This window comes from Canis lupus, chromosome 22, assembly GCF_048164855.1.
Source record: "Canis lupus baileyi chromosome 22, mCanLup2.hap1, whole genome shotgun sequence".
In the NCBI taxonomy this organism is placed as follows: Eukaryota; Metazoa; Chordata; class Mammalia; order Carnivora; family Canidae; genus Canis; species Canis lupus.
Window position 1 is genome coordinate 39,576,256 of NC_132859.1, and position 23,342 is coordinate 39,599,597.

The 23,342-nt window shown below is 34.8% G+C and overlaps 1 protein-coding gene and 1 pseudogene across 2 annotated transcripts in view; one reads left to right on the plus strand and one right to left on the minus strand.

The window, feature by feature from the left end:
• The window catches only part of STT3B (STT3 oligosaccharyltransferase complex catalytic subunit B), a 107,303-nt gene extending 91,131 nt beyond the window's left edge, over nucleotides 1-16,172 (plus strand). For both annotated transcript variants that reach the window (XM_072793104.1, XM_072793105.1), the window contains exons 10-16: nucleotides 1,927-2,138; nucleotides 3,803-3,990; nucleotides 4,409-4,580; nucleotides 5,428-5,601; nucleotides 8,803-8,916; nucleotides 11,127-11,339; nucleotides 14,550-16,172. In XM_072793104.1, coding sequence (XP_072649205.1) covers nucleotides 1,927-2,138; nucleotides 3,803-3,990; nucleotides 4,409-4,580; nucleotides 5,428-5,601; nucleotides 8,803-8,916; nucleotides 11,127-11,339; nucleotides 14,550-14,630 — 1,154 coding nt within the window. In that variant the 3' untranslated portion in view covers nucleotides 14,631-16,172. The remainder of the gene's footprint in view (nucleotides 1-1,926; nucleotides 2,139-3,802; nucleotides 3,991-4,408; nucleotides 4,581-5,427; nucleotides 5,602-8,802; nucleotides 8,917-11,126; nucleotides 11,340-14,549) is intronic.
• Nucleotides 2,979-3,076, minus strand: LOC140614570 (U6 spliceosomal RNA; annotated as a pseudogene).
• Nucleotides 16,173-23,342: the final 7,170 nt, after the last annotated feature.

Here is a 23,342-nt window from a genome sequence, read left to right on the forward strand (position 1 = left end):
TATTGAGGATATCACTTTAAAAAAGTTTTGTTTTTCTTTGCTGGAGTCGTTGCATATTCAAGATAAATTTCCTCTCTCAATTTGTGTGTTTAGCCAAGAAAAATTCAGTGAATTTGCATTATATATACTCATATTAAAATGTTTTAAATTAATTTAGAACTATTATATAAATTTTCAATTGGGTAGAGATTTTCTGAGAGATTGTTATAGTCTGTGGCTGAGAATTGGAAATTATAACTTTGTTGACTATATTGTCTTCATTTTCTGAATTAGCTTTATTAAGTAGGAAGAAGTTTGTAGCGGCAATCATTGTCCAGATTTCAGTATAAAGTTATTTTGTAATGGAGTAAGAATCACCTTTAAGTTAATACCCGCTTCACTGTTAGATTTGTGTATGTATATTTCCACCTAAAAAGGTGATGAGACAAACTATTTTAAAGCCAAGTGGTTAGGATTTTACATTCATGATACAAGTAGATGAAATAAGCAGACTAAAGACCTTTACATGATAAAGTCATCGCAAGAAGTATATTGTGGCTGTTTTGCAGGTGTTAAAACCTGAAACTTTAAAAAGGTTTGGAACATGCACAGGGTCATAAAACCAAATAATTTGTAGTACCAGGACTGAACTTCTATAAGTATGATGCATGAACCATTAGTGACACTCAAGTTACTATTCCAGAGTAAAGTCAGGGGAGAAAAATAGCACCTGCATGAGTTATAGCCAGGGATGATAATCATTCTCGTTCTGTTGATATAGATCAATGGAATTTGGATAAGGTTGTGTTAATATTCTGTTATTCAGAAGGATTTAGCTTAAACGTTTTGCCCACCTCATTAGGCAGCATTCCCAATCCCAGATATATACTCAAGAGAGGTGAGTGTGTACGTTCAACAAGGGACATGTTTAAGAATATACATAGCAACTTTATCCGTAATAGCCTCTAAATAGAAACATTCCAGAGGTTATCAGCAATATAATAAATTTTGATGTATTTGTATAGTGTAGTATATAAAACACAGCATTTAATAAAAGAATAGCATGAGTAAATAAGCCAGTACAAAAGAGAACACTTTGATATAATTTCATTTTAAGAAGTTCAAGACTAAAAAAAACCCAAATTAATGCTTTAGAAGTTCAAATAGTGATTACCTTTTTTTAATAGGAGCAGAGGTAGCTGTTGACTGGGAAAAGGCATGAAGTTTCCTTTTGAGGGAGATATGCAAATGTTCTGTATTTTGATATGGGTGGTAATTACATAGATCTGTATTATGTAAAAATTCATTGAGCTGATCATCTATATGGTACAATCTACGGTCAAGAAAAAAAAAATTAGTTTCAAATGAGAGAAGAGCTCTGATGACCATTGACTTTGTAAAGTCAAACAGCCTTCAGCCACAATTGGTGGAGCCTTTAGTATTAAAAATTACTTTAAAAAATTTTAAGTTTCTTGGCAGTAAGTTTACAAGTTCCCCTTTTGGTTAATAAGTTATATTCTTCTCATCCCATTCTCACTTTAACGCAGGCTTTATACCAGATGTTTGCATTGACTTTTCATAGACTGTTTGATTCTGTAAACTTACTGTGCCTAATAATATAATTCACCCAATATGTTTAGTCTGTCAGCTCTGGATTTCCTAATATGTGATGCTATTGACAAATGCTAAATTGTCATTTTTCCCATAATAATTAAGTTTGAATCATGATACATTTACCTAAAACTGTTGATATGTAGTATTTAGTCAACTTATAATTTCTAAATATGACTATTAAGTCAGTTGGTCTGTATTATCAATTTAAAACAATTAGCTCTTTTATGAGATGTTTGTTTCTTTTTAGCTTTGGTTTATAATGTGGTATTAAACATTGAGCTCAGTTTTCTGTGGACATTTTCTGAAGTGTTATAAGAGAACTTGTCTTTGCAGTTGCTCTGTATGCAATCAGTGCTGTCTATTTTGCTGGAGTGATGGTGCGGCTGATGTTGACTTTGACTCCGGTCGTCTGTATGCTGTCGGCAATTGCGTTCTCAAATGTTTTTGAGCACTATTTGGGGGATGACATGAAAAGGGAAAACCCACCTGTGGAAGACAGCAGTGATGAGGATGATAAAAGAAACCCAGGAAATTTGTATGATAAGGTGGGAATCTAAGTAAGACCTTTAATATTTTGATGTGCTTTATTTTTCTACCATGGTAAGAACTATACATATTAAGAAAAATGATTAAACAGGGATTTAGACCACCTGTGACATTTCTAGTTGGTCTTTATTGTTTGCCTCAAAATTTGGGGCCTATTTGGTCTTTTGATCTTTTAGCTTAGAATAAGAAAATATAATGTAATCAGAGAAGGGATTCTCATTTCTTATTGGTCAAGTTTTATCTGAAACCTCTCTACTTTTGAGAGTAACAACCTTGTGCTCTACTTAATTATGCAAATTTAGCACTATAAGCCCTTTTGAAACGATGTGCACAAGCATACTAATCCTTTAGGTCCATATTCAGTGTAAACTTTTTAAATATTTGGTTGATTAAAAGTAAAATAAAGGGAATAAAGTACCTTTTAAAAAACAAGCCTCTTGGTGACGTGAGTGATAAGTTGATTAAGCGTCTCTTGATTTGGCTCAGATCATGTTTTCTTGATTTGGCTCAGATCATGATCTCAGGGTCATGAGATTGAGCCCTCCCTCAGGCTCCACACTGGTGAAGAGTGATTAAGATTCTCTCTCTCCTTCTGCCTCGCCCCTCCTTCACTTACGTGAGTGTGCACATACAATGTCTCACTCTTAGGAAAAAAAAAAAGCTTTAGCAACAGATAGCTGGCCAATATTACTGTAATTCACTTTTAACCTCTCACATAACACAGCAGGGTAATATTTGGTGCAGGTATAGAAAAGACTTGTAACAGCACATGTCTTGAATGATATATTTTTTAATCCTATGTTGTTTTTTATTTTCATGGAGGGGGCAACCTTTTATGAAAAAATATGAAATATGTCACAAAATTGCATATCATCCTTGTGTAGGGGACATATTAAACTTCACTATTTGAATATTAACTAGGTTTTAAAATACCAACCAATAAGCAATGAAAATTCCTGGTATAAATATCAACTTTGAAATTCTTCCTTTCCTTATTACAAGTCCAAGAGAATTCATACATCTTTGTGTTAATAAAGCATGTTCTTGCTTTTGTGGTGGTTATGTTTTGTTATGTGGTTTTTTAAACGAGCCTTGCAGTTTAGAACCTATGACTCTGTTTTTTTAGTTTTGGGTGAGATTTTGTTATTGCTGTTTACAAAAATGTAATCTTAACCAATCTGTTATTTTGAGGCTTTGGTAATTAGAAGATTATGATAATGGAGGTTTTTCCTATACTAAAGTCCAGGTCTGAATTATAGATGGACATTGCCATTTTCAGGATGACAAATGTAGATTTTATATAAGAAAGGTTGCCAAAATGAGACAATTTGGTTATCTCCTTTGTCTTTGTTTTGTTTTTTTTTCCCTTTGTATTTAAATAAAACCTAAGGGTACCTGGGTTTGAAAGTTTCTTACTAAAGATACTATGCTCTGTGATCAGCTCCTGAATTGGATATAGTCCCAGAAATCCTTCTTATTCACATTTGATTTTAGAATCTACCTTGATAATTTTTAGAAAACATTGTATCACTCACACAAGAATACCTATGGTTATACATTTTCCTTCTTAAAGAATTAAATTTAACATTCTCACATTTTTCCTGAATGTCTTAGTGAAGGAAGTGAAATAATGAGTTTGTTTAACCAGTTTTTCTATCTTCAGGCAGGTAAAGTGAGGAAACATGTAACTGAACAGGAAAAAACTGAAGAAGGATTAGGTCCTAATATAAAAAGCATTGTCACCATGTTGATGCTGATGCTGCTGATGATGTTTGCAGTTCACTGTACCTGGGTCACAAGCAATGCCTACTCCAGTCCAAGTGTGGTCCTGGCCTCTTATAATCATGATGGGTAAGAAAGTAACTTAGCTATAAGATTTTTTACCAACCCTTTTTTTCTTTCTGAAAAGATAGAATGATATGTGTGAGGTTCTACATTTGAATCCACCATGTTTTTCTTTTACCTCCCCAATGACCCTTCTTCCCCAGCTTCCACTTCACTTGAATGCTTGTTATACTTGCAGAGAATATCAGACCCCACCCAAGAACTACTAAACCAGAATCCGCTTTTTTTTTCAAGATAGGTGATTTGTGTGCATATTACAGTTTAATAAAAAAATACTAACCCAGCTCTTTTTGTGTGTCTTCCTCCCCCCTACTGTTGAGGCTTTAAAATGTGAAATTATTTAATGGTTTTATCCCCTGAAGGTTTTAAGTGATCCTCTTCACATTTAAGATCTTATTTTTAAAAATATTCTGATTCCTTTCAGCACCAGGAATATCTTAGATGATTTTAGAGAAGCTTACTTTTGGCTAAGGCAAAATACAGATGAACATGCCCGAGTAATGTCTTGGTGGGATTATGGATATCAGATAGCTGGAATGGCTAATAGAACTACTCTGGTGGATAATAACACCTGGAATAACAGCCACATAGCACTGGTAAGAATTTGATAAAAGATTAAAAATTATAAATTTTTATTTACTACTTAGTAAGCAGGTTTCACTTTGGTTTTGAGTAGGGGAAATGTGGGTAAAAGTACTGTTTGCTGAATTCTCAAAATGGTATTTCACACATTCAATAAAGTAAATGCAAGCTATGCTTATATACTTTGTTTTTAAGAATGGTATATACTTATTTAAATATTCAGAATTGTAGGCTGATTTCTGGCACATCACATGACAAATTTAGCTCACTGAAGAATTAGGCAAAATCTGAAACTTTTAAAGTATTGTTTAACTTGTATTTTCCATTATTAAATTAAAAATATTTGTAAGTATATAAAGCCAAATGTACTGCATTTTATGGGCATGTAAATTATGTTCACTCTATTAAGTAAGTAATTTGCATAAATTAAGGTAATCGCGTCTCTATTAAAGATTTTAAATAGATAATGGATATTAACCAAATGAGTTCTAGTTGTATTAGTGTTGTAGCTAATCATCTGGTAGACTGAGAAGAATATATTTGTACCAGCTATATCACTGGTCATTCCTGGCCTTGAGGTTATGAGAAATTGCGTTTCTTTTCTTGCCTGCTTTGGAACTTAATTAGTAGCACAATATTAGAACATGTATTCAGATGGTGACATTTCTGCTATAATTGGTTATAGTAAGTGAGGTGGTTCTAGATGCTGGTAAATTTGTTGAATTCGTAGCAAATCATCTCTTTAGAAAGAATTCCAATGTAAATCAAACTCTTGAGGTACATTCTGTCCGATATACATTCATTTTTATTTATAGTGTACCGTGGGAATGAGTACACACTTTGTCATTTTTTATTCTATAGGTGGGAAAAGCTATGTCTTCAAATGAATCAGCAGCCTATAAAATCATGAGGAGTCTGGATGTAGATTATGTTTTGGTTATTTTTGGAGGAGTTATTGGCTATTCTGGTGATGACATCAACAAGTTTCTCTGGATGGTTAGGATAGCTGAAGGAGAACATCCAAAAGACATTCGGGTAAGAAACGAGGTCATTCTACACATATAAAAGACAGTTCCAGTGTCCGAGGAATTTTCTTATCTTGCTAATTGTATCTCGTCTTTTTCTCATCATCTTTTCCCCTAAATTAGTCCCTCACTCCGACTTTACTATTTATTAAAGATAGACTATGAGCATTTTTCCAGGTTTAAAATTTTTGAAGTTTGGGACAGCTGGGTGGCTCAGTGGTTGAGCCATCTGCCTTTGACTCAGGGCATGATCCTGGGGTCTGGGATCAAGTCCCACATTGGGCTCCTGCAGAGAGCCTGCTTCTCTCTCTACCTATGTCTCTGCCTCTCGCTCTCTCTGTCTCTCATGAATAAATAAAATCTTAAAAAAAAAATAAAATAAAAATTATGAAGTTCATTGATATTTCTATTCTCCCCTGTGAAACTGTTCCCTCTCAAGACTCTTTTTTTCTCCATTACAGCCTTTCAGTTCTGCCCTTTCTTTCCATTTATATTGCTTCTACTCTGACACTAACCCTTATGATTGTAAACCTAAAATAGCACAGTATTGCTAACCAAATTGCTGTCTTTGCCTTAATCTTGTTTCCTATGCTTCTCTAACATGACATTGATTATGTCATTTTCCAGCTTAAAAGCCTTCAGTAGATAAACGGCCTTGAAGTCAGAGAGATAGGAGTTAGAACTAAAACCCTGCCTCTATCAGCTTGGTGCAGTGGGCAGCTTGTTTTTGGCCAGTCGGCTACCTGGTTGAAACACTAGGTTTGATTCTTGGTTCTGGTGTTATAATGGTGATTAAGGTAGCATAAAATTGTCACTAATGGGGAGGCCAGGAATAATTGATTTGTGGTGCTGTTATGAAAATTTGTTAGTGATATAGATGAAGCTCAACCTAAGAGTTGATATGAAATAATCTCTGTAATGAAGTAGTGGTATATTATCCAAACTCCTTAGCTTGGAGTATAAACCCCTTCATACTTTATTTTTCTTTACTGACCTCTTGTCTCTCTGTCAGTTTTTTTCCATCTGTCAATCTACTCTAGCCCATGAAATTTACCTTGTGGTTTCTTTCTTTTACTTATGTGTTGTTACCTGTGTTTATATACTCTTCTCTTTCTTGGAATACTTTCCCTACCACAGATTTATCCACTCTCCAGAAGCTCTTCTGGTGCACCTGTGTGTTTTATTCATCATCAAATCACATGCAGCCTGTTTTGTTAATAGATTCTAGGATATCTCTTCCCCTGAGTTATGAGCTCATAGAGGATGGGCACCCAGCATTGTGGTTACATGGTAACCACAAAAGGACAAAAGATAAGAGTAACATTCATCACGACCAGAATAAAAGAAACTTTGGGGAAAATGTGTGTCGTGTGATAGGGATGAAGTAAAGTTCCCAACTTTCTGTTCACATGTAATGCTGTGATGTTTTCCTTTAACTATGATTTTAAAACACTACTTCATTGTATTAAATTAATCTTAATTTAATTTTTCCAGTATGTGATTTTCATTTGTGGATTTGCTTTCGCAGTGTTAAAATTGTGACATATGATAGATCTAGTTACCATGCTTTTTAAATTAAGTATTCTTTGCACTTTGAGAATAGATAATGCATTCACATGGTTCAAATAATAAGATACAGGGGCGCCTGGGTTGCTCAGTCAGGTTAGCATCTGCCTTTCTGCCCAGGTTATGATCTCAGGGTCCTGCAGTCAAGCCCTGCATCTGGCTCCCTGCTGAGTGGGAAGTCTGTTTCTCCCTGTCTAGCTCCTCCCACTATTCTCTCTCTCTTTCTCTCTCTCTCTCTCTCTCTCAAATAAATCTGCTTGTTTGTTTTTTAAGGTTTTTAAATTATTTGAGAGAGACAGCATGAGTGAACATTGGGGAGGGGGAGAATAAGAAGCAGGCTTCCTGCTGAGCAGGGAGCCTGATGAGGGGCTTGATCCAGGACCCTAGGATCAGATACTTAGGCAGATACTTAACCAGCTGAGCCACCCAAGCACCCCTAAATAAAATCTTTTTTAAAAAGTAAATATAAATATATAAAGAGATACACAGTAAACATTTACCCCCTTCCCCAAGAAAAGAAAAAAAAGGCCCATGTTTTATATTCTTATAATTCTTATTCTAGCAGGTAACTAGTAGCAAAACATATACTTTGTTTTTGCTTTATTCACTTCATACAATATCTTGGAGATCTTCCGGTCTTAGACTATATGGAGAGCCTTCTTCGTTCCTTTATTGCATATCTGCACAGTGGTTGGTTGGTTGTGTGTGTGTGCCGTGATTTTTTAACCTTTTCTTCTTGATGGATATTTAGGTTTTTAGTCTTATAAATAGTGGTGTAATAACTTTCTACACTCATTATTTTGCCCTTATATAAATATCTCTATAGGATAAATTCCTAGACAAATTTCTATCTATATTGCCACATTGGCCCTCTTAGAGGGTAATTTATAAATTTTACATAATCCCAATAAAAACTACCAGTTTTTTTAGACATTTCTCCTCCCCAGCCAAAGAACTGATTATTTAGAGTTCAAATGGCATTATAAATAACTTTTAGGAAAACTGAAAAGGTTTAATGGAATTGAGGATGGAGCAGTTGGAAGGGGCTAGCTTACCTGGGTGTTAAACCATGGTGTTGGGACCATTTCTTTTAAATAATGAGATTTTATAGCATGGTTTAAAATCTGCCCTCCCTCATCCAACTTGTTCTTTTCTTGTGTTTTCTTTTCTTTTCTTTTTTTTTTTAGATTTTATTTATTTATTCATAAGAGACAACACACAGAGAGGCAGAGACATAGGCAGAGGGAGAAGCAGGCTCCATGCAGGAAGCCCGATGTGGGACTTGATCCTGGGATTCCAGGATCATGCCCTGAGCCGAAGGCAGGTGCTCAACCGCTGAGCCACCCAGGCATCCCATTTCTTGTGTTTTCTTAGATGCTCTTTGTTTCTTATTTATAAATGATTTCTAGACTCAGCTAGATAGTTTTTGCAGGTTTCTTTTAGGGATCATGTTAAATTTATAAATTAATCTTCTAACACCATATATATATATTTTTTAATACCATATTTTTTTTGAGATAACTAAATAATGGCTTTTTGAAGATACCTCAAAAGCTACTTCTTAGGGGGAAATGAATGGGGGGGAAAGCTGGTAGCTTTAAATGTGTTGGATTGAACTGACACAGAAACTTGATTTCTTTTGTAGGAAAGTGACTATTTCACCCCACAAGGAGAATTCCGTGTAGACAAAGCAGGATCCCCCACATTGTTGAATTGCCTTATGTATAAAATGTCATACTACAGATTTGGAGAAATGCAGGTTGGTTACATCAGTTTTCCTATAATCTTTATTCAAAGTAATATTTTTAAAGCAGTCTTGTTTGCCTCTAAAAGCAGGATAATGAATGTTTTAGTTGTGCTGTGAAGAAAAATACATTATCTGAAGATTCCCCACCTCCTTAAATTTAGATTTCTGGAACTACTATGTAAAAAGTTAGGGGGAAATATTTTTAGAACAAAGATTTCTTTCCAAAATACTAATTAGCACTAGGCTCAAATTCAGCCTTTGCTTGCCATGTTACTTTTTGACCTCATGCTTTTGGAAGATATTTTTCTGCAGGGAAGAGGTCTTCTAGGGAGGAATCCATGTGATCTTAAGTGGGTAGGCTACTTTGCTGTTAGGTGGGGGAAAGCCTGAAATTGAAGAGTCGAGTTATATAGTCACTTCAGATATTCTCTCTCCCTGTTCTGTTTCACAGGGACTATCAGGGTAAGAGTTTGCTAGAATAGTAGAATGATGTGCGTACAAAAGTTTAAGGATCCACCTAGTGAGTGAACGTGCAGACACGAGACAAAAAGAAAACAGTGGACTTCCTGCCATAATACCTGGGTTTTAGGTCTGGCTTTGTCAGAGTATGTAACCCTTGGACAAGTCACATCCTCCCTGGACTCATTTTTGTCCTTATCTGTATATAATGATATTGGACTGGTAGTTTCTGGCATTCTTGATAGCTCTTCGATTACATGACTGTAGTACCAAGTTACACCTTCATACTAAGATTTCAGTGAAGACTGTCTGATTTCATGTTGCTTTCTGGTTGATACTAGAAGGCAGAGGAAAAATTGCTTGTTGAACTTTAAACAGGTCAAGATAATGTTTCATTATTATTCATTTGGAATTACTCTATAGGTGGCTCTTTTTTGTGTGCAGTTGGCAACACTATTACATTAGTGTCAGGTGTACAAGGTAGTAATTCCACAAGTTTAGACATCGTGTTTACAAGTATAGCTACCATCTGTCACCATATAATGCTATTATAATAACCATTGACTATATTATCTATATTCTGTAGGTGACAATAATTTTTAAAAAATAGACAATAATTTTACTACAAGATTTAAGGTTTTGTGTTTTGATTTTCTTTGAAGGCAGCTGCATGGTCTCTAAGCTCAAGAAAAAGCACTTAAATAATTATCTATCTCAGAAAATGAATCAAAGATGAGTTTCTCTGGTCATTAATGATAGCATCAAAAGACTTTTTCATGTGTGTGTCCTTAATTAAGAGTTTCAAGTCATGCTTCTGGCATGCGTTCATTTTGACACCTTCCCTATTCAAGAATAATAAATGTTTAAGACACGAATACAACTTTTCTATTGTTGTAGATATGCGAGAACAAGTTATTCCCTCATTAGTGTTTATTATGGTTTTGTTTTAAAGTTGAATATGCTTATGCTCTATGTGAACATAAACATAGTCTGAGAGAACTTCTTAAAATCTCCCTTCCCCCCATTTTTTCCTTTTTTCATTCCTCATAAATCCTCCCGTGGTTCGGCTTTTCTAACTTCCTTTATAGTTTCCACTTTCTGGTTGTAGTATCACTGCTTACTTGTGCATTTATTTAAGAAATAACACTGGGGAGATAAAGCCACACTCTGAATAAGATAAAGTCATCATGCAGCTTACCTCCTGGTGGAGGATACAGGTAATTTTAAAAATAAATAAAAAATGTTAGCAGTGAATGCTATAGAATAAAAGATAAGGAAACAGTGGAGGAGACTTCTCAACCACCAATTTCAAGAAAATAATTCCTTGAATAGATGGTGTTTGGGCTAAGACCAAAGGATAGAAAGGAGACAGCCTAGCGGAAGAGCTGAATGAAGAACTTTCGGGTTGAGAGAATAGATAGCACAAGGCCCTGAAACAGAAAAGACGTCCCTCTGTTTCTCTATATACCTAGAAAAAGGGATTTGATGGATTTCCTTTGGTTGGCTGTTTTGGTTTCTTATGCCTGCAGGCTGCTCATCTACTCCTAAGGGTTCAGTGAAATTCTAATTCTGCTGTATTTAATTTCACTCTTCCTGATTTCTTCCTATCTAGTTAGCAGCATATGAGAAATGTTACGATATATTGCTCTGATTCTGTTTCCTAGTTTAAAGGGAGAGAGTTGTACTCTGATTATACCATTTACTATCTTCTAATACTGAATGTTTTCCAAAATAGTTAACATCTACTACTGTCACTTTTGCAGCTGGATTTTCGTACACCCCCAGGTTTTGATCGAACACGTAATGCTGAGATTGGAAACAAAGACATTAAGTTCAAACATTTGGAGGAAGCCTTTACATCAGAACACTGGCTTGTGAGGATATATAAAGTGAAAGCACCTGATAACAGGGAGACACTAGACCATAAACCTCGAGTCACCAACATTTTCCCAAAACAGAAGTATTTGTCAAAGAAGGTGGGTGCCAAGGGAAGTCATATCTATGAAAAGTGTAGCTCAGAGTTGGTAGTTGGTTGGTTGATCTGAAAAAGTTACTAAAGATTACTAATTTTCTTTTGCCCCATCTGTGTAGACTAGCTTATATACAAAGTTAAGAATCAAGCTAGCCAACTAGGGCCATTCCTTTCAAACTGAGCACTTGAAATATCCCAAGCAACAGTCTTTAATGCATAGCATGTGGTTATCAGTGAACCAAGCTGGGATTTTCCAGAGGCATTCTGGCTTTTTAGTTTGGGTCATTCCCATTAGTAAGACTTATTGAAGGTAAGATATGTCTGAGGCCATCACTTTCTGAACTTTTGTGAAAGTAAAAATGTGATTGATTTTTCATCTTTTGGTTAAAGCACGTTTATATTGCACTTTCATGTTCCATTCTCAGTATGTTGCTACTTTATTATTTATTAAGTAAAAACCAAAGTTGAGGGGGCACCTGGGTGTCTCAGTTAGTTAAGCATCTGCCTTCAGCTCAGGTCATGCTATTGGGGTCCCTGCTTGTGTTCTCTTTCTCTTTCTCTCTGTCTCAAATAAATAAACATCTTTAAAAACAACAACTAAGTTTGAATTCGATTGGTAGAGTCTTGAATTTAAAAAAATCATTTAGGGCAGCCTGGGTGGCTCAGTGGTTTAGCACGCCTTCAGCCCAGGGCATGATCCTGGAGACCCAGGATCAAGTCCCACGTCGGGCTCCCTGCGTGGAGTGGAGCCTGCTTCTCCCTCTACCTGTGTCTCTGCCTCTCTCTCTCTCTCTCTCTTTCTCTTTCTCTGTTTCTCATGAATAAATAAATCTTTAAATAAATAAAAATCATTTATCTTAAGACAACTATTTTTAAGTGTAATTATCATGACAAAGCTTGTAGACAGGAATTATGAAGATGAGACTATTCTAGTCCTTTGTAATAAATATTTAATAAGAAATGAAGTACTTTATTGAAGGCCATTATTGCTCACTTAAGCCAAATAGATCTAATCTTTGCTATAATAGGCAACTAAAAATGAGTATTTATATAGGTTTCTCTCTGTGGGAGATGGGAAATAATGAGCAGTCAGGTAAAATACTAGGATTGTATTTTAAGGTACTTATGATACTATTAGACTCATTTCAGTCTTAAGTCTTGAAAGATGCTTAGGTTTACATTGCTCGGATGAGTATTTTAAAATCACTAAAGCAGTTGTCTTTCCCTTTGCATTACTTAAATATATTCAAAGTAAAGATTATTTCAATGTGTATTATAAAATTATTAGGAACTTTTTAAATTAATACTTTCTCTCAGATATAGATCACCAACCATATCTAGACTGTAGACTAATATATTTAAATGTGTTACATGGAGCTGACATGCATGTGTTAGTCATATCAAATTCACTTAACAGCCTTTATTTACATGAAATGGCAAATCAAATGACCTAATTTTTCATTACCATGTGGGAGGAGAAACTGGTGAGTTACATCAGTGTAAGAGTCAGAACAGATGCTGCTAGTCTCAAGGCAGTCAGTCCTGAGACATCTAAGCCCAGTTAAAGTCTACCCTGAGAAGTACATTGAACTTGCTGTCTAACTGATGATAGTGAATTTTCTTAATCTGACCTCTTCTGTCAAACCATCATTTCCCCCCAAATCAATAAATAAATGGATAAATATTAGTCTGCCTTGTGTGCCCAAAACATGTTCTAGTAGCCAACAACATGGAGTTTTGAATTTCAAGTTTCCATGTCTTTATGTTCTGTTTTATACCAGCACTAGAGGAATATTTGCTTTCCTCTCCCTACCCTAGTTTTTACTTCTGGGGCTGTGTAGTCAGTCATTTGAGAACTTACTCCTGCCACTACAAAGCTGACAAGGCTGAGGCACTAGGAATTGTAGTTCAGGGCTGGAGAAAAGACTTTTTGGCATGGTTCACTGAGAGTCTAGTTACATACTTGACAAACCTGGGGCATTTTACATGATCTTATAGAAAAGGTTTCATGTTAGAATCTTCAGATAATAAGGAAACTAACTCCTTGACCTGGTTTGAATTTTTTTTAAATTATGCCCTCTGGTATTTTTTACTTTTCTGCCCTTGTAAATCAGTAATAAAGTAAAATAAATTATGGGCAAGTTAGCAGTAGCTAATTTTTGTAACCTTAAAAAGGACTGCATTTTGCCTTGTATTCTTGTGCCTGTTAGAAAAAACTATAAATTGTTTTAAACCTAATATAAATTACATGATAGAGCATTTACTCTAATAAGTTTCTGAAACCATCTCCAGGAGTTGTATTTGTCTTCAACCTCTTCTGACTTCTAAGTGCTTTAAATTACTTGTTTGCAAAAAAATATTTGCTGTTTTCAGTATCTGTGGATGTGTTAGAGTGTCAGACACATGTGTCTATATGATTTGTCTTCTAAGATGCTAAAATAGCAAACATTTTTGCAGTAAGTTCTACCACCACATTTGTAGTGATTTATCTTAGACCAAAAAACATCTGTTGAAAGTACTTTAGTGGGACCCTGAAGTGTTCAGAAAAATGTTATTTTTTTTAAAGATCTATGAAACTCAAAGAATGTTACAGCTTTTTTTTTTTCCGTGTTTGGTATTTGTTTTGTTTTTCATTTTTTAAGTTCTTATTTTTCTACCTAAATTGGGAAAATGTGCCAAGTAATTTTATTTCCTTTCATTTTTATAGATAGGTACAATCACCCTCAACTTACATGTAACAAAAATTACTGAGTTTTAATTTGTATTTCTGATACTATTAAATCAGTATTTCTGATACTAATTCTTGGAGGCTAAATCAAGAGCCGCATTAACATTTCCTGATTCCTTAGTCTAGTGTTATATTGTCATGCTGGAAATGTGAGTAATTATTGCAGCTAAGCATTTAGTGGTTGAGAGGGAAGGTAGGAGTTCATTTACCTGGTGGTGAGGAATATATGAAAGGCTTTTAAGGAATGCTCCGGTATTGTTTTCATCTTAGTTAGGGACCTCGTTCAATTTACCTTGGATCTCTCAGCATATTTAACATAGAACGATTATTGGGCCTCATTGATTGTTCAAGCAGTCCAGCCATAGGAAGAACTCTAAAGGCTTGTTAACGACAGTTCGCATCACAATGCTTTAAACCATGTGTGTATATATTTTTTAATCTATGGTAAACCTACACTAATCTCATGTGTTCTGTTTTCTTTTTTAGACTACAAAGAGGAAGCGTGGCTACATTAAAAATAAGCTAGTTTTTAAGAAAGGCAAGAAAATATCTAAGAAGACTGTTTAAATATACTGTTCTGGTTCCTAACTTGAAGCAGTTGTCTTTGTGAGAACCGGTCTTTGCCTTTAGCTCATGTCATGTTTCACAACAGAGGGTACAGAACCATCACTGGTCCAGATTAATGTACAAAATTCTCTGGCAACGCCTGATTTAAAAAATAAAATTGGCTTATTGAGAACAGCTATTTTCTATTTGTAATGTGAAGCAAGACAGAGCACTGCTGTAAATGTCTAACAGCAGATTTTTTTTATTGGTACATATTATCCTTCAAATCTGAGAATTTGGACTAATTGCACCAAAGAACCCTCTAATTTGGTCCCTGGCACATGCATACTTGTCAATGTTTTTATTTTTTACAAGACCTACATTTTATTTGAATTACCCAAATAGCAATATGTAAAATACAAATGACAAATGTGATGTTTCTTGATCCAGTAAACTAGTACAGGTCTGAGAAAGAGGTATTAGAAAAATAATTATACTTCCTTGAACTATATTTATTTTCATGTTTCTCCAATGCATAGAATGTTTCATCAAATGTACATTTTCTATTGCTTACTACTTGCTCTGTCAAAGAAGAAGCTGCTGTTTCAAAGATGGACCTCTGAGTAACTAATTGATGCAAATAGTTTTTTATGTTGACGCATTGCTGCTGTTAGCAGTTGTTTTCACTAGGTACTTACAGAGCAGATCTCATGCATTGTTCATTCAAGGGCTAAATTTATATCCTTTGGAAGGCATGGCAACTGCACAGAATGTTGCTTACCAGGATAAGTTTTGGTATCACTGAGATTAGCACTATGTTTACATGCAAAAGATTAAGGAAAAAAACCCTTAAAGTGGACAGGTATCCAAAGTTCCTTATCTGTGACTCTTCAAAATGACAAAGGATTTGTAAACTTTGCCTGGATTTCTCTCATTTTTTAATAGTTTCATTCATCACAATGATTTTATCCTCTGCTCCATTTTTTTTAAATCCCTGAAGCATTTGATGAAACACTCTTTAATGCTATATGCATTTTCTTACTTTTATTAAAAATGTGACAATTGTCAAAAATGCACTAAAATATAAATGGAGATTGAACATGTTCATTTTCCAGCTTATAGGCAACTTTATATAGACTTGAAAATTTTCTCCAGTTGTTTAGTAAAAGTGAAAGAGAAAGGGTTTTTCCTGCCACAGGATATAACTTTTTTTTATATAAACAAGCATAACTTACCACTGCTTTTGGTGGAAAAGTGCAGAATAGTATGTACCTTTTATGAAGAAGAGTGTAATTTACAATATTCAGTGAGAATGTTACTGCTGATTTTCTTTTCCAAAGTGTAGAATATTCTTTGATTTATAGAATTCATTTTGACCCAGATGATGGTTCTTTTACAGACCAATAAAATGGCTGAACATTTTCACAAATAAAGTGTAACTAAATCTGGATTTCTGATACCTTGTCATTTGGGGGATTTTATTTTACTTTTGTTGCTTTAAACTTCAATGCAGAGAAGTTATTGACTGTAGGGGAAATAAAGTTAATTCAAATTTTGTGTTAAGTGTTGTCTTTTATAAATATTTTTGAAAGGAGTTAGAGTACTGAACACATAATTCCTTCCTTGTTCACTTTTACAAAGATTTTAGAGAATATGTAGAATAGTAGTCCTCTCTCCTTGTTTGTGGTTTGGCTTTCCTCAGTTTCAGTTTCCTGCAGTCAACCGTGATCCAGAAGCAAATGATTCTCCTTATGATGCATCTTTAGAAGGTCAGTAGTAGCCTAACACAAATCACAATGCCTACGTCATTCACCTCACTTCATTGCATAGGTATTTTATTATCTCGCATCATCACAGGAAGAAAGGTGAGTATAATATAAGATATTGAAAGAAAGAGACCGCATTCACATTAACTTTTATTACAGTAGATTTTTGTCATTCTGTTTTATGTTAATCACTGTGCCTAATTTATAAATTAAACTTTATATGTATTATGTGTAGGAAAATATAGAATATATAGGGTTGGGTACTGTCTGCATGGGTACTGTCTGTATCCACTGGGGGTCTTAGAACATGTCCCCACACAGATAAGGGGAGGACAATTGTGAGGACTGAAGTGCTAGATTACTTCAGCCTAGACATACTATTTTATTTTTCCTTCTTTCTACTCGAGAATTAAAGTCTCATTTGGTATTTTTTATGAATGAGTGAAGGGAGGGCAGCAGATGGAAATATGTAGCGAAGTAGGAACTCATCTCTTTTAAGTAAGGATAGATCTTCAATAAAAGCCCTGCTTCTAAAGTATGTAACCAGTCAAGCTTTCATTGTAGAATTTTCTCATTAAGAGCAGGAATAATCTACTTTCTCAGTTTTAGGGAACACCATTTGGGTGCAGTTAAACATCATATTCTAACCCCATTTGTGGTTTTACTCTAGCACAAAAGGGAAATTACAGTAGTTTAAATACATTGGAATATACAATAATTGGCTCAGAATATTCTTTAGCACTAACACCACACATCATAAAGGGAGGTATTAAAGATCATAGCCTTGAAGTTTTAGGCTATAAAACAGCTTTTGTTTTGTTCCACATTTTAGAATTAAAGCTGAGTGCTTTGGAATATAAATAAGGCAGTCAGGCACAAATCCAAAGATGAAATTCAGGGTTTCTTTTTTTTTTTTTTTTTTTAAGATTTTATTTATTCATGAGACACAGAGGCAAAGACATAGGCAGAGGGAGAAGCAGGCAGTTCCTCACAGGGAGCCCTATGCAGGACTCGACTTCCAGACTGGGATCATCCCCTGAGCTGAAAGCAGATGCTCAACTGCTGAGCCACCCAGGTGTCCCTGAAATTTAGTTTTCAAACTTAGGTTATCTACTTGAGTTTGCATTTGTAGAGGTTTACTTCATTTGAGTCCCTAGGTCATGACCAAGAGGCCAGAGGGCTAGTGTAAAAGTATCTTCTGTAGAGTACTAATGTTTTCATGCTAAAGATCCATAAGATGAGATTTGAAGCTACTGCACCTTCTTCCCTTTAAAAAAAAAAAAAAAAGTTTTATGGCAAAGAATAAAATTTACCATCTCACATCTGTACGTTTTTAAATATACAGTTCAGTACTTTTGAGTACATTGTCATGCAACCAATCTCCAGAATGGTCTTCATCTTGCTAGAACTGTTTGCTTCTTGATAGGGGTTTCGTCAGACATCTACCTTGCTGCCCGTAATCCTCAAGGTAGGTAGAGTAGTGGACAAAGGGAGAGCTCAAGAGCCATCCACAATTGAGATGATAGGAAATTGAGACAGAGCATCCCTAAAGAAATGTCATGATGTTTAATTTTCTTTAAAGTAAGCTTTTGTTACTGTGAAATATAACACAGAGAACATAAAACTGTATACCTAGTGGATTTCACTCTACTTCCCCCTCCAAAAGGTAACTAACTACTCTCCTAGATTTCATAGTAATTACAGATTTCTGGTTCTAATACTTAAGTATTTCTCTTCAAATATACTATTTAATTGCATTAAATCTCTTTCTACATTTTTTTTAAAGATTTTATTTTTGAGGGAAAACAAGCAGGGGGAGGGGCAGAGGGAGAAGCAAACTTCCCGCTGACCAGGAAGGCTGATGCAGGACTTGTTCCCTGGACCCTGGGATCATGACCTCAAGATGCCAAAGGTTAAGCATCTTCCCAGCCAAAGGAAGATGCTTAACCTACTAAGCCACCCAGGTGCCCTGCACCTACAGTTTGAACAATATAAATGAAATCAAATTATTCTTTTGTGTGTGCTTTTCCAGTTTTTGTGAAATTGATCCAGAACATTGCATGCAGCTGCTTTCTTTTCACTAATAGTAGTGCTTGTTTTTGTCAGTTTCTTTTTATCCCACTTCACACATACTTATTCTAATGGTGGATATTTATACATTGTTTTCCAGTTTGAGGATATTACAAGTACTATGGAAATATCCTTTTACTTCTGAGTACATATGCATACTTTTTTTGTGTGATTTACCTAATAAAGTAGAACTGCTCAGTAGGATATGAAGGTTCTTGTAATCCTTACATCCTAGTCAGCTCATATTAATTTTTTTTAATTTTCCCGTTCTGGTGGATGAATAATAATTTCTCATTTCGTTTATTTAATTTGCCTATTCAGGTTACTAATGAGGATGGCCATTTGAAAATCTTTTTATATAGGTTTTGATTCTAGTCCATTTTTCTGGTTTTTTTTTTATCATTTGTAGTACTTTATATAGTATATAGGTCCTTCATCATTTGTGTTGCAAACTGCCTAGGAATTCGTTATTTTAATGTAGCCTTATTTTTCAATCTTGTGTGTGCCTGTAGCCATCTACACCCTGTTAAAAAAAGAACTTCTGAGATGTGAAGATTGTCATATTCTTTTCCAGAAAGTTTATATTTATTTTAGCTTTGTAGTCTGCCTGGAATTCATTTGTAGATACAGTGTGAATTGGCTTTGGATGCTTTTTGTTTCATTTTGCGTATGTACACTTAATTGTGCACATTTCTTGAAAAAATCCTATTCCTACACCTCTGCAGGACTCCTATGCAGGAAACCCAGTGTCTAGACTCTGTTACATTACTTTTGTGTCTTGACTTACTGTAGCCATTAAGATACAGTAAAGTCCTTCTCCTGTTCCAGCCTCATTGTTTAATCTTCCCTTGGCTGTTTATGGCCCTTTGCTTTGTTATATAAGTTTTGGAATCAAGTGGTTAAGGAACACCAAAAAGAGGGAAAGAAAAACTGTCAGGCTTTTGGGCATTGAAACTGTAGAATCATTTGAAGAAAACACCCTTGAAATACTGTGTCTTCTGGCCATGAACATGGGATATCCTTGCATTTACTTAGGGCTAGGTCATCTTTAATTTCTGCTTCCTGGTTTTTAAATGGGCCTTGCACATATTCATAAGCTTTATTATAATGTATTTTTTATATTGTCTGAGAATTTTTTCAATTGTCAGCATATAGGAAGTTTGCTTTTGTATGTTGAAATTATACTCCAACCTGTTAAATTCATTCTAACAATTCAAATTATTAATAAATACACCATCATAATTGAGGAATAATGGCAGTTTTCTATCTCCCTTTCTAGTGGTTACATTTTTTTTTCTTAACACTACACTGATAGGACATCGAGGATAGTACTGCATAGAAAAGGTAACATCCATGTTTTTGTCCCCGTCTCATATGGGAAGTTCTTTTTTTTTTCCATATGTGGAGTTCTTATCATTAATGAATTTTGTCAAATGTTTCTTTTCCTTCATTTACTGAGATAATTGATTTTTCTTCTTTATCCTGTTAATATAGTAAATTAGGGACTCTTCACAGTGGTATGCTAAATTTGCATGTTTGATAGAATTTGCTGATTAAACATCTGAGCCTAGATTTTTCTTTGTGCAAAGGTTTTCAATTACAGATTCAATTGTATTGACATAGGACTATTGTTTTTTTTTTTTTTTTACTTCATTATGTGAGTTGTTGAAGTGTTTCTCAAGGAATTTGTCCATTTCATCTAAATTTAAAAATAGGTTAATGTAAAATTGTTACTTATATCAGTATAAATGTTTGCAGAATCTATAATGATGTCCATTTTCATTCCTAACATTGGTTTTCTTTTTTTGTCTTGCATCCCTGTGTGTTTGTTTCTGTCTGTACTCCCCCTCATTATGGTGCTCATATTCTTTGGCAGTTTTTAGTTAATTTTGTTTTTCTCTCGAAGATAGGGTATGGCTTTGCTGACACTTTCTATAGTATTTTTTTATTTCATTAATTTGTGTCAATTTTCTTCTTAGATGTTCTTTTTAATATGTTGATTTCTTTTCACAGCATATGCATTTAAAGTTATAAAATTTTTAAAGTTATAAATTTACTGCAAATATAGCTTGAGTTCCATTCTCACAAGTTTTGATGTGAATTGTTACTGAGTTTAATATATATTTTAATTTCCATTATACTTTTTTTGAACCATAGGTTAAATATGTTTCTTAATACTCAGATGTGATTTTCTAGTTATCGTTTTATTGTCCATTTCTACCTTAATTGCATTGTGGTCAGATACTCTGACTTTAACCCTTTGAAAATAATTGAAATTTGCTCTGTGGTCCAACATACGGTCAATATAGGCATGTTTGTTTCCCTAAAACTTGTTACTTGCTGAGGTGATGTGTTAAAATTGTAGGCTGGAAACAGATTTGTCTAATCATCCTTCACTTTTTGGAAATACCAGATTTTCAGTAACACTTTTTGTTAAAGCCTACTTTGATTAATAATAGTGTCTTACCAGCAGCTTCATTAAGATGTGTTCATGATGTATCTTTTTCAGCCTTCTCTTGTATCCTACTTTGGGTTTGTTAAACTTGTTGGTTTCCAACAGCAAAACTCAAAGTTCTTAGCTCTTTGAATATTGCTTCTCCATTCTGTTTACCTTCTAAGACTCTTAAAGATCCTATTTGGTGCTCTCTCCTTTTGCTCTTCCATTCTACGTATTTTTTCCTTACTTAAATCTTAAATTCTCTCATTACTTGTGGCTAATCTGATGTTAAACTCATTCATTTATTTCATTTTACTTATTTTGTTTTTTGGTTCTAGCTTTTAACCCACCTCAGGTTTTTTTTTGGTTTTTGGTTTTTGGTTTTTGGTTTTTTCTTTTTTACGGTTTATAGCTAACCCACTGACATTTTCAAGCTTTCATTTAACATAGTGGGCATAGTTCTTTTTAGCTGTACTTAATAAACCCATGGCTAGAGCTCTGTGGATCTTGCTTCTATTGCGTGTGGGGTTTTTTCCTGACTTTTGTTCATGTGATCTTATTTTCTAATATGCAGGGTTTTTTTTAATGTGTTGTAGACATAAGAAATTGTATAAGAATGTTTTAGGCCTAGTATCTTTTGATTTCTATAAGAGGATTTTGTTTCTGCTAGGTACTTGGGAAACTAGCAAGCCAGAATCAACCTCATCCAATTTAAGGGAGGATATACAAAGCTAGTCCACCACCTGTAGGTATGGGCTCATTATTCCTAGACTGAAACTCTTCAAAGATCATATGAACACAGATTTAAATACCAGCATTTATCCTCCTAGTTCTGCAGACTACTAAAATTATTGTTTGCTCTCTCCCAATTTCCAGGCGGAAATGGCCCCAAATGCCAAGATTCTTCCTCGGGATTTCCATATTCTCCTAGATTCTGGGCTGGTGGTAGTATCTTGATTCTATGAAGTCTTAAAGCAGGTGTAGGTCTTGTCTAGCTTTTCTACTTGTTCTTGGGCAGGGAATTGGTCCAAACTTCCTAGTCCACTACTGTCAGAAGTAGAAATAATTTACTTAGAAAATATGGACTTTTCTTTGAGAGATTTTTAAATCTTAAAAAGAACTTGGAGGCCTTTTGATTAGACTATCAAGTCCTACACCTTTGTTCACTGGCCTTTTAATATTTACCCTGGGACCACAAGCACACACTGGATATTCTGGGCAATTCAGGTATGTATCATCACCTATAACCTGTAATTGACATATCTACAATATACAAATAACTCTTAGGAAGCCACAAAAGAATTTGTTTAGTTCTTAAGAAATCCAAATGGCAGTATATAAAAAGGAACCTACTATCAGTTTAGCAAAATGTGTAAAACTTAAGTGTTAGGATGTACAAAAATAGTGTCCTATATTGCTCGTGGGAACTTAAAACCTCTCTGAGGATACACATTCCTCATTTCCCAGTAATTCTACTCTTAAGCGTGTCAAAAATAGTTGATGGCAGTATGTTCATACAATGAAATAGTATAAAATGAGAATGAACTACATTTATAAGGAATAACTGATCTTAAAAATAAGTTTAAAAGACTATAAAGGATTATATAATATGATTTCATTTATACAGTTCAAAAAATCTAACAGTGTTTAGGAATGTAACAGTGCTAAAGCTATAAGGCAATGCAGGATGCAATTACCCACATTACTCAACTTTGTGAAGGTGGAGGGGATAATATAGGGGCTTTGATTACAAGTGGCTAAGTAGAGTGTTGCTGGAGTGATGACAATGTTCTATTGAGTTGGATTGTGGTTACATAATGTCTGCTTTAAAATAATTCATTACAAGGGCACCTGGGTGGTTCAGTTGGATAAGTGTCTCCCTTCAGCTTGGGTCATGATCCGAGGGTCCTGGGATCAAGCCCCACATGGGGCTCCCTGCTCAGCTAGGAGTATGCTGCTTCTCCTTCTGCCCCTCTCCCTTTTTTTGTTCTCAAATCTTTTAAAAAATAAAATTTGTTACACTGTACATTTGATTTTTGTATTGTATTTGTATTATACTGCACACAACATGGGAGCAAGGTTGCAAATTAGGAAGTCCAGGCCCTCATTTCCTTCATGAAAACCTCAAAAACCAAAAAAACAAAACAAAACAAAAAACCTACTGGCTTTATAGGAGTTCCAGAAGACTGGCAGTGGTCTATAGCAACTAAATAACTGTCTAATAAAGACAAAGTCACAATAAAAATTTGATGATTTTATTCAACCTTTCTCCACTCCCTCCACAGTATAGTGTGGTTAGGAGAAGGCAACCTATGAGCAACCGGGGATCTTTCTCATATAGCAGGAAACAGGACAGACCTTATTTGCAACATTCTAACATACGTAGGACTGCCTGAAAAACGGGTCTCATTTTCACCTAATTTGGCTCAGGGAAAAGTGTTATTGGTTGGCAAAAACTGT